Below are 16,409 nucleotides of genomic sequence, written 5' to 3'. Positions count from 1 at the left end.
CCTGACTGGCTTTGTATGGAGTTGTTCCAAAGCATCACAGCATCCCCTTCCACACCGTGCACTTCCCAGAAGTCCGCACAGGCACTGACACTCCCTCCTCCGGCCTTTGTCTCTTTTCCAGGCATTAGGAGGCCACCCGATCTCTCTGTTTTCCAACACCTTCAGTTGGTACCTTGCAGGGGAAACTGATTTGGGAGAAATGAAGTAAGAGCTGCCCAAACCGAGCTTGAGCACTCCTGAATTTTGAGGTGTTCAAATCTGGAAGGCAGGTGCTGGGGGTGGGAGAGGGCTGTGGGCTCCATGGGGGAGCATGGCAGCAACTGTCTGGAGCTGCACGGAGCCAGACACGCTGGTCTGAGTGGCACAGTAAGCGCTTTGGGGGTTGGAGAAGAGGTAGGGAGTTCCGGGGGGCAGTCAAGGGACAAGGAGCAGGGGTTGGATGGGGCAGAGGTTTCAAGGGGCAGTCAGGAGACAGGCAGCAATTGGATAGGCATGGGAGTCCAGGAGGTTTATCAGGGGACAGGTAGGGGGTGCGGTCCTGGGGGAAGTTGGATGGGGTCTCAGGAGGGGGCAGTTGGGGCCAATGAGTAGGGGGGCGAAGATAGGGGCTGAGGTCCCAAGGGTCAGTTAGGGGCAGGGGTCTCGGGAGGGGGTAATCGGGGAACAAGGACCAGTGGTGCTTAGATAGGGGGTGGAGGTCCTGGGGGGCAGTTGGGGCAGGGGTCTGGGGAGGGGGCAATCAGCGGCCAGGGGCTGGGATTCAACGGGCTCTGGGCTGCTGGCAGCCGTGGGGATCCCAGAGCCCTTTAAATCCCAGCCCTGGCTGGGAGTCAGAGGGCTCTGGGCTGCCTGCAACCACGGGGAGCCCAGAGCCTTTTAAATCCCAGCCGCAGCTGGGAATCAGAGGTCTCTGGGCTGCCCGCTGCGGCGGGGAGCCCAGAGCCCTCTGATTCCCAGCCGCGGCTGGGATTTAAAAGGCTCTGAGCTCCCGCCACAGCGGGCAGCCCAGAGCCCTCTGATTCTCTGCCGCAGCTGGGATTTAAAAGGCTCTGAGCTCCCCGCTGCAGCGGGCAGCCCAGAGCCCTCTGATTCCCGGCCGCGGCTGGGATTTAAAAGGCTCTGGGCTCCCCGCGGTTGCAGGCAGCCCAGAGCCCTCTGACTCCCGGCGGCTGCAGGCAGCCCAGAGCCCTCTGACTCCTGGCGGCGGCTGGGATTTAAAGGGCTCTGGGCTGCTGGCAGCGCAGAGCAGGAGAGAAACCTAGCTCCAAATATTGCTGGAGCAGAGCCCCTGTCTGTGAATATTCCTGGGGCTAAAGCCCCAGGAGCCCATATAAGTTGGCGCCCATGGGTATGTGTACATTTCTTGGGTGGTGACTCTTCTTAGATGCTCCTGGAGTACAGCATCAAACTCAGCCATCAGCTCCACAATTTTAAGGAAATTGTTTGGCACATACAGCTGATCTGAAGTTCCACGCAGTGCTAGGTTTTGGGTAGCAAGCATTCTCACAATGGCAATGAGCCTTTTCAGAACATTTTGCCAGTAAAGAGACTCTGATGCAATCTTCTCTTGATGCTGATCATCTAAAGTGGCCTTTAACCTTAGTCTCATCTCAAGCTCTTTCCACCTATGGAATGCTCTCTGGTGGATTGCTTCCTTCTCATGGCATGCCAGATTTCTAGCCAGATTTTTCCAGTCCCTTGTTCCTGTAGAACCCAGTGTGGCTGGAACATTAGACTGGAAGAGTTTGCAACAAAAATAGTATGCAGCATTCTGGGTTTTTGAGTACATAAGCCATGGCCTCTCCAATTTGTCACCATTGGGGATTTCACGTGAGTAATGTGTTTGTCTTTGGAGAACATGACGTTTTTCACTTGCTGTGGCCCAGGCAGTACAAGGAAGTTCCTCAGGCTACTGCTCAAGCGGGTCCACAGCCCTGGATCATCTAGACTCAAGGAACTAAACTCAGCAGCAGCTGTTTCTTGCGCCTCCACCACACTCTTCTCTGATCTACGCTTTTCTTCAAGAATGTGCATAGTTACATCCATTTGAGATCAAAATATGGATGCTGCAGTAGCTGTCAGGTCACCTGCACTCTGACTAACTGGAAGATCAGGCATCTCCTCACCACTCACATCTTCACTGGGGCCAGAAGGCTCACCATGAACATTTGTGTCTATGTATCTCAGGAGAACTCCTTCCTGCTTAGACAGAAAAGCTTCCTTTGCTTTCTTTCTTTTTCTGAATGCTGCCCCAGAGGGGCGTTTTCTTCTTTCACTCATGACTGCTGTTCTGTGCAAGCTATAGTGACTCTCAACACTCAGTTGAAGAGGACAAATAAGCAGGCTGGTAGCAGGGCCTGAGTGAGGGAAGATATCAGCATCTTAAGGGCCTAACTGGCTCCTACTACTTCAGTTGACTGCCTGTTCTCCTCAAGTGGGTTCAGGGAAGCAGCAGGAAACAGGAAGCTCCATGAGAATCTGGTGTTAATCAGTCCAGGCTCCTAGGGGTGCTAGAGAGGTACATAAGAGGCGCCTCCTCCTCTCTCTCCCTGCAGCTCCTGCTGCTTTCTGTTATTCCCTCTCACCTTTTCTCCCGCCTGCCTGTTATGTCTCTCATGCCCTCCTTCCTCCAGCACAGCACTCCACCATCTCTGTGTATCTAGAGCAGAGTGAATACATATGACCAGCAGCAGACACAATTTTCTACACGCTGGGTCCTAGTAGTGCCCCCCCCACAGTCTGGCACCTGAGGCAGCCGCCTCAGTTCACCTCATGGTAAGCCCAGCCCTGCTTAGGCCTTCCTGTCAGGCCTCAGCCTGGGAGGTCACCAGGCCTGAGCTCCCCAGCTCAGCCTGCCCCTTCCCCAGCACTTCTCTGTTGAAGGTACCCTGTGCTCCCAGGCAGCCCAGTCCTTCCCATCCCAAGGCTGGATGAGACTACCTGCAACCTAGCTCACAGACCTTTTTATACCAGCCCTCCTGGGCCCGGATTGGCTGCTAGTTGCCCTCCCCTGATTGGCTCCTTGGGGCAGCCCTTTCCCAGAGCTGGTATTAACCCCTTTCTCTCCAGAGCGGGGTGCTCACCCCACTATTGTTGTAATAAGCTGTAAATTCAGCGCCTCTGTTCAGTCCATGATTTTTAAGTGTCTAGCAAAGTTATAAATGTAAGCTCCCAGGCTTGTCTTTTGAAAGTGTTATGCAGGTTTCCTTTAACACCTTAACACACTCAAAACAACCTTCACCAAACAAGGACACTCTATAGAGAAGTAAATCGCATCATGGAACAGGCCACACAAATACCTTGAAAGAAGCTGCTTCAGTACATAAATAATGCGTTTTTCCCCCATGCCCCAACCGCACACTCCTAGTTGTCACCTACTGCCCCACACTGGAAGCCATACAGGGTATCATCCAACAGCTACAACTCATACTCGACGGGGACCCCATTCTGAAAGAAATCTTTCCTGAACCCTCTCTTCTGGCCTGCAAACAACCCCCCAACCTCTCCAAGCTCATCATCAGAAGCAAGCTCCCCACAGAGCAGGACACACCAACTCAAAGAGGCACCAGACCCTGCCAGAACAACAAATGCAAAACCTGCAGACATACCTCCACCACTACAATGATCAGAACTCCCCACTCACACCTCAACGCACCTTTCGAAATCCATGTGTCCTACACCTACACATGCCTATCACAACATGCGGGGTACCTCATCCAGTGCACTAAATGCCCCAATAACAACTATGTGGGTGAAACTAGACATCACTACGCTCTTTAATGAACTCACACAGGAAAATCATAAAAGGCAAAAACACCACATCACCTGTGGGGAAACGCTTCTCACAAAGCAATCACTCTATATCTGACCTCTCAGTCCTCACCCTCAAAGGAAACCTGCATGAGATTTCCAAAAGACAAGCCTGGGAGCTTAAATTCATAACTTTGCTGGAAACTAAAAATCATGGTCTTAATAAAGACACTGTATTTATGGTTTAGTACAGGGTGGGCAAACTTTTTGGCCCGAGGGCCACATCTGGGTATGGAAATTGTATGGCGGGCCATGAATGCTCACAAAATTGGGGGTTGGGGTGTGGGAGGGGTCCGGCTGGGGGTACGAGCTCTGGGGTTGGGCTGGAGATAAGGGGTTCAGAGGGAGGGAGGTGGATCAGGGCTGGGGCAGGGGGTTGGGGCATGAGAGGGGGTCAGGGGGGCAGGCTCCAGGCAGTGCTTACCTCAAGCAGCTCACAGAAACAGTGGCATGTCTCCTGTCCAGCTTCTATGCAGAGGTGCAGCCAGGTGTCTCTGCGCGTTGCCCTGTCTGCAGGCGCAGCCCCTGCAGTTTCCATTGGCTGTGGTTCCCAGCCAATAGGATCTACGGAGGGAGCACTTGGGGTGGGGGCAGCATGTGGAGCTCCCTGGCTGCCCCTACACATAGGAGCCAGAGGGGGAACATGCCACTGCTTTCGGGATCTGTGCGGAGTGGGGCAGAATCCCAACCCTGCTCCCCGGCTAGAGCGCTGGAGCGGAGCAAGCCCCGGACCCCGCTTCCCAGTAGGAACTCGGGGGCCAGATTAAAACACCTGGAGGGCCGGATGTGGCCCCCGGGCCGTAGTTTGCTTACCCCTGGTTTAGTATAACAATCTGTAACCCACTAATTCCCCTTTTTTGTCCTGTGACTACAGAAGTGTTAATGGGCCACTTCACCTTGAATGGTCCTTTGAAACAGTTGTTTTTGAAGGCCAGAGACAGTGATGGTTGATCACCACTCAACAATGGTCTATTCAAAGTACAAGTGGGGACAATGGATTTGCTTTACCTGGGTGAAGACCTTCCTCCCCTTGGAGCAATGGAAAAGGCAAAACAAAAGTCAGAACAAAAGAAGCAGGTGACCCCAACCGAAGCCAATAAAGGGACTCACCGGAAGGGTGGAGGAAGAGGGGGCTGGGGAGGAGAGCCATTTTGGACCAGATTAAGATGAGGGAGGCTGCTGCAGGGGCAGAGTAGGCAGGGGGGTGGAGGTCGCGTCCTGCCTGTCTGACAGAACACAGATGGTGTCCCAAGGATGCCCAAGGAAGAGGTGAGCTGGTGAGGGGCATTGCATTTTGGATCTAGACTGTTCTCAGTGGTACCTGATGACAGAACAAGGAGTAATGGTCTCAAGTTGCAGTGGGGGAAGATTTAGGTGGATATTAGGAAAAACTTTTTCACTAGGAGGATGGAGAAGCACTGGAATGGGTTACCTAGGGAGGTGGTGGAATCTTCTTTCTTAGAGGTTTTTAAGGCCTGGCTTGACAAAGCCCTGGCTAGGATGACAAAGCCTAAAGCAGGACCAATCCCCAGACAGATTTTTACCCCAGTTCCCTAAATGGCCTCCTCAAGGATTGAATTTACAACCCTGGGTTTAGCAAGCCAATCTCAAACCACTGAGCTATCCCTCCTCCTAGAGACATTACCTACAATCCCACACTAATCCAGAAACTGTTGCATTTTTACTACAACGATCTAAGATTCTTAAACTTAATTTAGTAAGGTTTAATTCAATTCAGTAGTGTTTGCCAAATGTCACAGTATCATACTTCACAAGCAAACCCATGAGACAACTCACAGAGTAAGGTAGTACTCAACATGGATGAGGTGATGGAATCCAGCCTTCCATGACTTTTATAACATTAAGCAAGAGAGAGCTAGAGGGCATCAGATAATTGCCTGCTGGGATCAGGAAGGAATTTTGATTCTCACGTACAGCCTGGCAAGTGTGAATAGATGCATTATGGGACAGATTCTGGCTTCCTACAAGGCAGTGGGTCTCATGGATGACTCACTATAATAAAAGAAAAGTTTCAGGACAGGATCTCTGCCCCTCTCCTATGTAACCACCCTCTGAAAACAGTTTGCAGCCCCCCCCCCCGCCCCCATATTGACAGCCTGTGTTTTAAAGCATCAGATTATAACCATTGCATGAGGCAGGATACTGAGCTAGATAAATAAGGGGCCTGACCCACCGAGGCAGAACAATTTCTGTTGGAAGCCTTTCTATGAATGCAGATTGCTACTTATTCAGCACTTCTCTCCTGGTTTTTGGCAGCAAATTCTCCACAAGAAATGAGTAATCTGTTTTCTGCAGATCCTTTGTGAACTCCAGTAACCGCTCTGCCTGCACTTGAACACTGCACAGGGTGTGCTGGCACCATCAGAAAATCCCCTCTGCGGGGGTCTCTTTCCAAACAGTTGTTGATCTTTATGTCCTACATCTCACCAGAGTGACCTAGGGACCAGGACAAAGACACCCATTGAAGAAATGCCCTCAGGGAGAATTGTCTGCATAACAATATGTTCTGCATTTAATTAGGATCATGCAGACCTGCTGTCCTTGTAAATATGTCAGCTAAGCAAAAAGAAAGAAAACATGCAAGCACACGCAATGCAGGAGTTGTCACAGGGAAACCTCTGCTGGAAATTGTATCCGTTAGCCTAATTAATACTTGCTAGCAGCTAATTAACTTTACTTCAAAGGGCTGTTAGAGCACGTTAGGTGGTTGTTTTCATTTTGTGTTTCTTAATTTTCATTTTTCAAATGCAATGTAAATTGATGCTGTCTGCATATTTCCAGGTCAAGCATGCAAACTGGTCACTTTGACAAGCATGAGCAGCCTGGCAACATACCATCAGCATGAATGCAATGGCGGGCGAGATCTTCTGGCACTACTTTGCAACCTATTGATAAAAGCCCCATGTAAGAGCTCGGTATTATTATTATAGCTGCAAATGGATCAACCCAGAGAAGCCCGTGCTAAATGTGAAACTTATGAAAGAAAATAAGTAAATACACATTTGAACCATTCTATTGAACATCGAACCGTCATCAAAATGTTAAAGATGTACTAAAAGGTGTCTTACGCCACTTAGCTATGGTTTCTCCATCTGATTAAGGGTATGTCTATACTACCTGCTGGATAGGCAGGCGGCGATCAATCTAGCAGGGGTCAATTTGTCACGTCTAGTCTAGATGCAATAAATCAACCCTTGAGCGCTCTCCCGTTGACGCCTGTACTCCAGCGTCGCGAGAGGTGCAAGCAGAGTCGAAGGGGAAGTGGCAGCAGTCAATTCACCGCAGTGAAGACAGCGCAGTGAGTAGATTTAAGTACGTCGACTTCAGCTACATTATTCACGTAGCTGAAGTTGCGCAATTTAGATCGATTCCCTCCACCCCCCAGTCTAGTTCTTATTATAGTCATGGACAGTAGGGTTAGCAGTCAGCCACTGACTCTCTGCTCAGTGCTCTAGCAGGTTAATTTCATTCCTGGGTACCGATCAAATGCTCCTGGAAGCCAATAGGAGTCTTTCTATTGATTTCAATGGGAGTTGGGTATAGCCTTAAGTCTGCCAAGCCTGGAAGATCCATTAAGCTCCATTAAAACTGGTGCATGAAGATTGAGAGTCTTCTGTTGTACAGTAGTGACTTCACAGGAGAGCAGTAGAAGGTGTTCCTTCCAGCCCTTCATGCTTTAGAGAAGGGGAGAGAGTGAACTGCAAACCTCTGGAATGGTCCAGTGTTCAAAGTTCAAAAGTCAGCCTGTAGTGGGTTAGCGGTGGTTCTTCCCCCCCTGGGTCAGTGGGAGGCCACTCCGCCTCACTATGTTGCAAGGCGTCACCCACAGTTAGGAAATTAGCAGAGTAACACACAGCCTGTAGCTCTGGCCAGCAGTCTGAGCAGAGAGGTAGTTACTTGGGGGCTCTAGACTGCAATCAGGACAGTGAATAGTCTGTGGCTCAGATCTGTACTCAAGGCCAAGCGACAAGCAAACAGTTAGTAAGCTGGAGCCTTAGTCAGGGCAGGGCCATAAAGAGTCTGGGGCTCGGGCCAGTACTCAGGGCTGACCACAAACAAACAGTTAATACGCCCAGCCCTTAGTCAGGGTGGGGCAGTAAAGAGTCTCTACATCCCATCCCAGAGGTTGGAACAAAATCGTGGACACATCCTGAACAACAGAAAGACAGAGCACTAGTCAAGACAGGGAGATGAAACTCAACACCAGGCAGCTGCCAATAAAAACCCTAATTTAGCAGCATCAGTAATTTTGTTAGTCTTGAGACAAAAAAATTATGAGGGAGAGAAAATCATCAGACACTAATCAGAAAGAGCAGCTCCTTGGATGATGTAAATCAACCTGGCTCCAGTGCCTTCAAAGGAAATATGCCCTGATACACCAGCTGGGGATCATGCCCAAAGTATCTCACTCCCATTCCTCATTCCATATTGTATGTCACTCTCCATGCAGTGACACAAGCAGACAGTTGTATGCAGTTGCTACAGTGCCACGCTGCCTAGGAATTCATTATCCACTGACATCTCACCACTTTTTTAAAATGAGGTGCCACTGCTGCTCCCAAGAGAGCAAATTGTGAAATATCCCTGTTTGTTCTGATCAAATGGAACATCCACAATCCCCCAACCCAACATGAAACCCTTTTGCCACATTACAGCCGGGCAGAGCTTTGAACAAGCATCATCATTTATTCTTTGTTCCTTGGCACAATGACCGTGAAAGGGGCGAAAGACTCGCAGCCAGGGACACAGGTCCGTGGAGTGGGAAAGAGCAAAGACAGAGGAAGATTAATTAGCTCAGCACTAATCTCTGGAATGGAAGATGTGGGGCCGGAGAGTCCAGTTTGGATTTCAAAAACTATCATATGCGTGGATGAGAAGGTGCATATATGTGGTGTCAGCAAAGGTGAACCAGCAGTTTGGAATGGTTCTAGTACCATGCACTGAACCGAAAAAGCTTGGTAATCTCCTTCTAACTCATTTCTTATAGCCCTAATTCAGCAAGATACTTCAGCACATGCCTAACTTTAAACACATCACATGCTTAATGTTAGGCATGTGCTTATGGGTCTTCGGAATAAGGGCCTGGGGCTGGATCCAGTCCCAAGTCAAACTAATGGAAAGACTGCTATGACTCAATGGAACTGGATTAGCCTCTAAAACAATTAGCAATAGTTAGTGCCAACCAGATCAGCTACAACTGTGGATGAACCTGGTAAAAGATAACATAATAGATAAAGTGTAGTGTTGTATAAACAAACATACACACACACCAGGCCAGATTCTTATCTGGTACAAATCAGCCTAACTCCGTTAAAGTCACTGTACAGTGATGTCAAGTTCTATTAGATGAAGATGTGGCCCTACATTAAAGTAACATTAATGTGGCACATTTTCTATGCCAACACTTCCCACAAACCTTAACCCTGCCACCTTGTGCTGATGTATTGCAATTACAGTACACACAAGCTTATTCTCAAATAAATTTGTTCGTCTCTAAGGGTACATCTGGCGGGTAGCGATCGATTTCTCGGGGATCAATATATCACGTCTCATCTAGACGCGATATATCGATCCCCGAAAGCGCTCCTGTCGACTCCGGAACTCCACCAGCGCGAACGGCAGTAGCGGAATTGACAGGGGGAGCTGCGGACATCGATCCCGTGCCGCGAGGACGAGAGGTAAATTGATCTAAAATACTTCGACTTCAGCTACGCTATTCATGTAGCTGAAGTTGCGTATCTTAAATTGATTCTCCCCCCCAGTGTAGACCAGCCCTAAGGTGCCACAAGTATTGTTAGGGGTTTGTTATAGAAGTGAGATTCTGTGGCCTGCATTATGCAGGAGGTCAGACTAGATAATCATAATGGTCCCTTCTGACCTTAAAGTCTATGGCTATGGCTACACTTAAACTTCAAAGCGCTGCCGCGGCAGCGCTGGCCGCGGCAGCGCTTTGAAGCGCTAAGTGTAGTCAAAGCGCCAGCGCTGGGAGAAAACTCTCCCAGCGCTGTCCGTACTCCAGCTCCCTGTGGGGAATAACGGACAGCGCTGGGAGCGCGGCTCCCAGCGCTGGGGCTTTGATTACACTGGCGCTTTGTAGCGCCGCAATTTGCAGCGCTGCAGAGGGTGTGTTTTCACACCCTGCTGCAGCGCTGCAAATTTGTAAGTGTAGCCAAGCCCTATGAGTCTATAAGTACTCCTCGTTCTTTTTGCTGATACAGACTAACACGGCTACCACTTTGAAACCAGTACAATCTTTGATGACATGGCTCGGGCCTGTGTAGCAGCGCCCTCTGCTGGTGAACGTGCAACATTGCGGGTTGCTGCAAGGCTAGACGGCTGCAGCGTGAGATGGCTGAGCTTTCTGTCCTTTCATTATCTAGGCTTTGATCTTGTCTGTCCAGAAACCACCTCTTGCTCCGCATAGCTTCCCCCTCCTGCCTCTGCATTTTCCCTCTCATCTTCTGCAACCCAATCCATCCTCCCCCTCACCCAGCCACTCCGCTCTGGCTCAGTCCAGGAGCTGGACTTCAAAACGATCCTTTAGAGAGACTTCAGACACTCTAAAACAATTCCTTACATCTTTTCACCCCCTTCCTCCCACCCACCCCGAAGGCTGTTCTCCCCAGCAAGGCCTACAAAGGGCCGACAGACGGAGTTTCCTGGCCCAGCCGCGTTGCAGATTCCATGAGCCAGGAAAAGTCTAGAGGAACTTTCCAGACAGCAGAACTCAAAAACTTGCAGTTTTTAATCAGCCTGTCCAGCAAATCTCTTCCTACAACGTGTGTCACGGCAGCACCCGGTGGCACCCGACGCGATCAGGCCGCTCTGTGCTAAGTTCCAGGCACACCCCTGGCAGTAACAGCCCTTCCTGAATGAGTTTGCAATATAAACACACCAGACACAGGGGCGGTGACTTTCTCGAGGTGACAGGCAGGGTTAGAACCCAGCTCTCCTGACTCCCCAGCCCACCTGAATTAGCTTGGGCAATGGAGTTGCCTGGTGCTCTGGTGGTGGGGCAGCCTATACACACACCGGGCTGTCGGCAGTCTCAGGATGACAGGGCCCCCCGTGCTCATAGCACAAAGCCCATGTTCTAACTGCCGCGAGGACGCACAGGTCGCATGTCAGCAAGTGAGTCACTGCAGAGCCAGAGAACTAAGCACATGGGCCAGATCCTCAGCGGCTGTGAATCAGCAGAGCCCCACTGATTTCAAAGGATCTGCTCCAAGCCAAGAATGTGGCCCTTGGTTCCCGTCACCCCAGCAGGGCCCTGTTTGCGCTGCGTGGCTCAGGGTGCCTGCTGTTGGTTTTTAGCGGTGGTTGTGAAAGGGGCTGGACGGCAGTCCCTGGAGAATCGAGTCCTGTGCTTCTCCATAGGGCCGGCACAACGGGAACTAGACAGGGGAAGAGGGTTGCACCCCATTCCCAGTGCCCTGAGTCACCCAGTCCTCTGTATGGCTACCCCCTTCCCTCCTTCATTACTGTGCAAAAGACATTGTCATTTTAAAATAAGCGAAGGCCACGCCACCTGCTCACCACCGGCAATGACAAGGCAGGTGCAACCACTGGCAAGTGTATGTTACAGGTTGGGGCCTGAGCCTGAGCCACAGAGGATATGAGCGATCACAGCCTAGAGCTTGGGAGCTTTAACTCCAGCTGGACCAGTCCATGGTTTTAGCTCGGGAAGTCCCTCCTTCTCCATCCCAAGCAGGTGGCTGTGACACATGCTCAGGAGAATTAGTCCTCAGCCTCACGTTCTAAAGACTTCCTGGCCTTTGCCTTCTAGACCCTGATATCGACCCTTCCTGGTACACGGGGCATGGGATCAGACCCGTGGGATGGTTTGGCCAGAGGAGAGCTGTCGTGGAGAGCTCCCGGAAGTCGGGCTATGGACACAGGCAAGCTTGCTTCCCTCTAGAAGAAAGCAGTGAATCCCTTCAAGATGAATGAAATGGCCAAGACAAAGAATGAATTTGAATGATGATAAGAAAAGACCCTTCTCCTCTCTCCCTTCCACATCCCAGACTCTCTTCTAGGCACATGAAAATGTTTGGTCTCATTTCAATCTACAGTATCTTTGTGGCTATAAATGATAGAAACCAAAGAGCAGTTGATAACTCCAGTATTTTTGGAGACAATTTCCCTCTTGTCTGTTTTTTCTTTTTCTCTCCCCTGTTCCCCATTTGTCCCCATCTCTGGCTTTTGCTCTTAAATCTAACATGATTTGTGCCAGAAAACTGCTGGGGGAAAGAAATACAAATTCCCATGTTAATTATCTTCCTAGAACATGGGCTCTTTTATACAAACCAAAAAAATAATAAAAAAATTGAGAAACTGAGCCCGGCACGTGTCTGCTGCGACTTCAAACGAATCAGACTTGTCTCAACTCTCCTGGGCACTAGGATCTTTAGAACCGAGTGGCGTCACTTTCCCCTGAGATTGCGTCCCTTTTCCTGAACAATTTCTCTTCCACACAATAAAGTCTTTTGACGTGATCACCGGGCAGAGGAGCCAGCGTTTTAGTCTGGATTCTGAATCCATCTGAAAGCAGGAGGAATATAACTGGCCCTACTCCCCTGACCAATGTGTCATGCCAGCAGGAGTAATACGCTGGCGAATCAAGATGACCATTTCAGCAGGCCCCACACAACTGGCTCTGCACAGTCCAGATGGCAGCCATCCTGCCATTGTGCATCTGTGCAGTTCCACCCACCTCCTAGGACAACAAACACTTATTGCTCTGCTGAGGCCTGAGCTGGCGTCTCTAATTCCCAGCTCTGTTAGTCACTCACTGCGGGCCACCCCTGCCGCTCTGCATGAGATTTGCCTATTAGTCAGGTCAGACCAGATGATCTAATGGTCCCTTCTGGCTTAAAAGTCTAGAAGATGCTGAATTAGGGTGACCAGACAGCAAGTGTGAACAATCGGGACGGGGATGGGGGTAATAGGAGCCTATATAAGAAAAAGCCCCAAATATCGGGACTGTCCCGATAAAATCGGGACATCTGGTCACCCACTGCTGAATCCACGTAGGCCTGACTTCCCCCTTCCACCAAACTGCCATGTCCAATGTCCCTGCTCTCCTTTTAAACACTGCATGCCTGCTGCCCCGCACTGAGCTGGCTGGGCTGAGCTCCCTGCTGCTATCCTGCCGTCCGCGGCCCACCGGCAGCCAGCCCGGAGTGCCAGGCTGTGCTACGGTACTTGAGAAACACTGCGGAGTAGGCCAGATCCGCTGCGGGTGAAACTCGGCCTAGCGCCATTGGCTTCAGTGGGGCTGCAAGCGCCTCTGGAAAAGGGGGATACGAGTCACGCACCACGTTTGGCAGTGGGAGCAATACGCAGCTGCTAGCACAGAATCAGAAATGAGGGTTGCCAGGTGTGCAGTTTCTGACCAGAAAGTCCAGCTGAAAAGGGAACCTGGCGTGTTCGGTCAAACGTAGTGACCGGACACTAACAGCCTGGTTACTGCGGGCGGGGGGGTAGTGGCAGCCTGTTACCCAGCCCTGAAGTGGCGGCCCCGCGCAGCAGGCACCAGCAGGCGGCAGGCAGCCCTTTGCAGAGCCTGGCTTGGGGCTGTGGCAGGAGACAGCGTGCGGGACCCCTGGCGAGTGGGGGAAGGGGCTCTCAGCAGGCACAGAACGTTCCCCGGGCGGGAAGGAACACGAGCTGCCCCGCCAGCCGGGCAGCGCTTCCCCTGGCTGCACTCTCAGGCGGCTCCGGGGCAGAGAGGGCTGGAGCGGGTGAGGAAGGGGGCTGCTGGGCAGGCAGCACAGAAGGAGGCAGGAGGCTGCTCTGTCCTCTGGGGGAGCAACTTGGGTGCTGAGAGCTGCCCACTGGCCTTAGGGAGAAAGTCCAGCCCTGAGCTCCTGCAGCATGAACAGCCGCTGCTGGGGAAAGCAGCAACTGCTACATAATTAGGGGCCCGGATTCTCCTTTCTCCCCCCCAGGGTAACTCAGGAGTCACTCCACTGAAGCGGGTGGGGGAAATTCTCCACCTCCAAAAGTGACACAAGCCTTGCGCACAGTGAGGCTGCTGGGCAGGAAGCAAATGGAACGACAGCCCAGGGGCTGAGAAGGCTTCTGGAGTGTGTCAGCGCTGGGGTGAATGTGTCCCACGCTCAATCAGAGAGGAAAAGGGTTAATGTTCTGCAAAGGGAGCCTGGCCCCAGAGGCCCCGTTCAGCCTGCCAATTAGAGGCAGCCAGCTTCCAGCTGGGCTTAGCAGGGCAGGTATTTAAGCAGGAAGAGGCAGCAGCCTAGGAGTTCCTAAGAGGAAAGCGTCTTAGACAAACCCCTAGATTCTCTGTGTGACCCAGAGCCCAGCCAGTGATCTGCTCCTGCTGGAGGGTGGCCTGTCTCCTGAAGACCCTTTCAGATAAGCCTCTCCATTCCCTTTTGGTTTTGAGCTGCCTGGGATGTGGGTGATGGATTGTGCCTGACAGGTCTATGCTGGAGGCAGGGCTGATTCACTTCCCAGAGCCAGATCAGTGCATAGACAAACTATAGACCCAGGCCTAAGGCTTCAGTGCCTGGGATCCCACTTCTGACCCTCCTGGCTGCAGGGCAGTGGATGGAAAATGTGACCTGAGACTAACCAACGTGGCGATGTCTGCCTGGGGTCTGGCCCTCCCTTGAAAGGCTTTGCCCCCATGGATTATTCCAGACTCTCCCCGCCGCCGCAGGGGAAACAAGCTGTCCCAGTAACAGTGCAGTTCTGCTGTGTATCGGCACTCCAGGCTTACTGCAGGCACAGGTGTGTTACACGGGGGTCACCCCCCCGATCCAGCCATGCTGGCAGAAGGCTGTAGTGTAGACCTGGCTTGAGCCAGCAGATGGCCAGAAACAACCACCCTGAGAGGTGTGAACTGCCCCATGCCTCTAAATGTGTCTTTACAACAAAACCAACTGCAAGGGGGGCTAATGTGCCACCCAAGCAGGAGGGGAAGAGAGAAGCATGCTTAGCCCATGAGAGCTCATGCTCCAATACGTCTGTTAGTCTATAAGGAGCCACAGGACTCTTTGCTGAATTCACAAGTAGATGATCTTTGAATCTTGACATGCCCTTAGCATTGAGGCATCGGTGATCAGTTCACAACTAAGTGTGCTGAAATTAACAAGGTTAGATATGTTAGTAAACTGGTTACTTGACAAGCGCAAGACAAAATTTGATTTTTTTGCGTAGTCTGCAACAGAAAAAGTTTGCTGGGCTTGGGTAGCATCCTGGCAAACCCTTTTTGTGTAGATGCAGCACCACTGTGCCAGCTGGAGTTTCTAGTGTGGACGTGGCCTAAGTGAGAAGGTCTGATTCTCTTATTTACACCAATGTAAGTTAACGCCGTTCGCTTTAGTGTTGCAAGTGTGTAAGTTTGAGCAGAATCAGGCCCTGGTTTATTTCTATAAATCTATACTATTGAAGTATTGCCAATCCCAGGTACTCAATTGAGAAATCAGCCCCCATCTCCTCCCAGAAATTCATGAGACTTTTAAATAATGTTCAGAGTCTCCTTATTTACAATCTGGTTTCTGGACCTTCAGGGTGTGCTTGTTTCATGTTCTCAGTTTTTTCCACAACCAGGAGGGCCAGAAAATGTTAGTTTTGGATTTGTTGTTTGTTTAAAGATTCCCAAGTGATCATTTGACTCCAGCAGCTGAAGCTTTAAGAAACGCCCCAAAAATCACAAGACTCATGACAAAATCATGAGTTCTTAAGGCAATATTAAACTCGAGCTGCATGTTCTGGCTATTCCATGTCTTGCATTTAATGATTTGGTGACCTTAATGTTAACAGCCTCTGTAAAAGTTTTATAGAATTTGCAAAGGTGAAGGGGGGTGGGGGGAGAGAGAGAGAGATTACTCCTCCTTTTTGCTGTTTTTATTTGTGAAGCTACTTTGCACTGTATTCTTGTATAATGATAACACTGAGCAAACACAAGCGAGAGGAGACTTGCAGCGCTTTTCAGGTTCCTTGCATTGGGCAATATCTCCTCTCGTACAGTTCTTCAATCGAACACTGACAATAATGAAAAATAAAAGCAATAATCACGGTCTGACACACCAGCTGCCCCCTAGAACCATGCTGCCTGCACACAATACATAGGGCCAGCCTCCCTTCCCCCCTTTCCCCCCCCAATAAAAACACACTTGATGCTAACCTTAGGTCAGTCTGCCATTTCCTTTAGTTCATGCAACACTTCTTAGTGTGATTGCTTGGCTCTCGCAGGTCCACGCGTGACTTCTTCCAGGGCTGAGGCTGAGGGGCTGGTTCCTTCTGTTGTTCCTATTTCAATAACTCGGGAGCTGTGAAGAAACTGAGAATAAGAAATTCTCAGTCCTTCTCTGCTGAGTTATTGTAACATTTTGTGCTACATACTCGGAGCCTGCTCTGACTTTGTTGGAGCAACTTTCCATCCGCTAATGGAGCAGCTACGGGGTCCCCTGCTGTGTCCCCCTCCCATCAGCAGTGGGCTGGGGTGTGGCCCAATCCCCAACCAGCAGAATGGTTCCTGGTGGTGAAACTTAAAGCAGCCCCAGGGCTCTTTCAATTTATGCCAAGGACTGACCCACAACAAGCAAGAG

The 16,409-nt window shown here is 50.7% G+C and overlaps 1 protein-coding gene across 1 annotated transcript in view; it reads right to left on the bottom strand.

Annotated features, from left to right (window-relative positions):
- Positions 1-15,690: 15,690 nt before the first annotated feature.
- The window catches only part of LOC120407568 (ras-related protein Rab-17-like), a 218,671-nt gene continuing 217,952 nt past the window's right edge, over positions 15,691-16,409 (bottom strand). Inside the window, exons 5-6 of the mRNA XM_039543264.1 lie at positions 15,986-16,130; positions 15,691-15,843 (exon numbers count right to left, since the gene is read on the bottom strand). Of these exons, the coding sequence (XP_039399198.1) occupies positions 16,111-16,130 (20 nt within the window). The 3' untranslated portion in view covers positions 15,691-15,843; positions 15,986-16,110. The remainder of the gene's footprint in view (positions 15,844-15,985; positions 16,131-16,409) is intronic.

This window comes from Mauremys reevesii, linkage group 6 (assembly GCF_016161935.1).
Source record: "Mauremys reevesii isolate NIE-2019 linkage group 6, ASM1616193v1, whole genome shotgun sequence".
Lineage (NCBI taxonomy): Eukaryota > Metazoa > Chordata > Testudines > Geoemydidae > Mauremys > Mauremys reevesii.
This window is presented reverse-complemented; position numbering and strand designations above follow the sequence as displayed.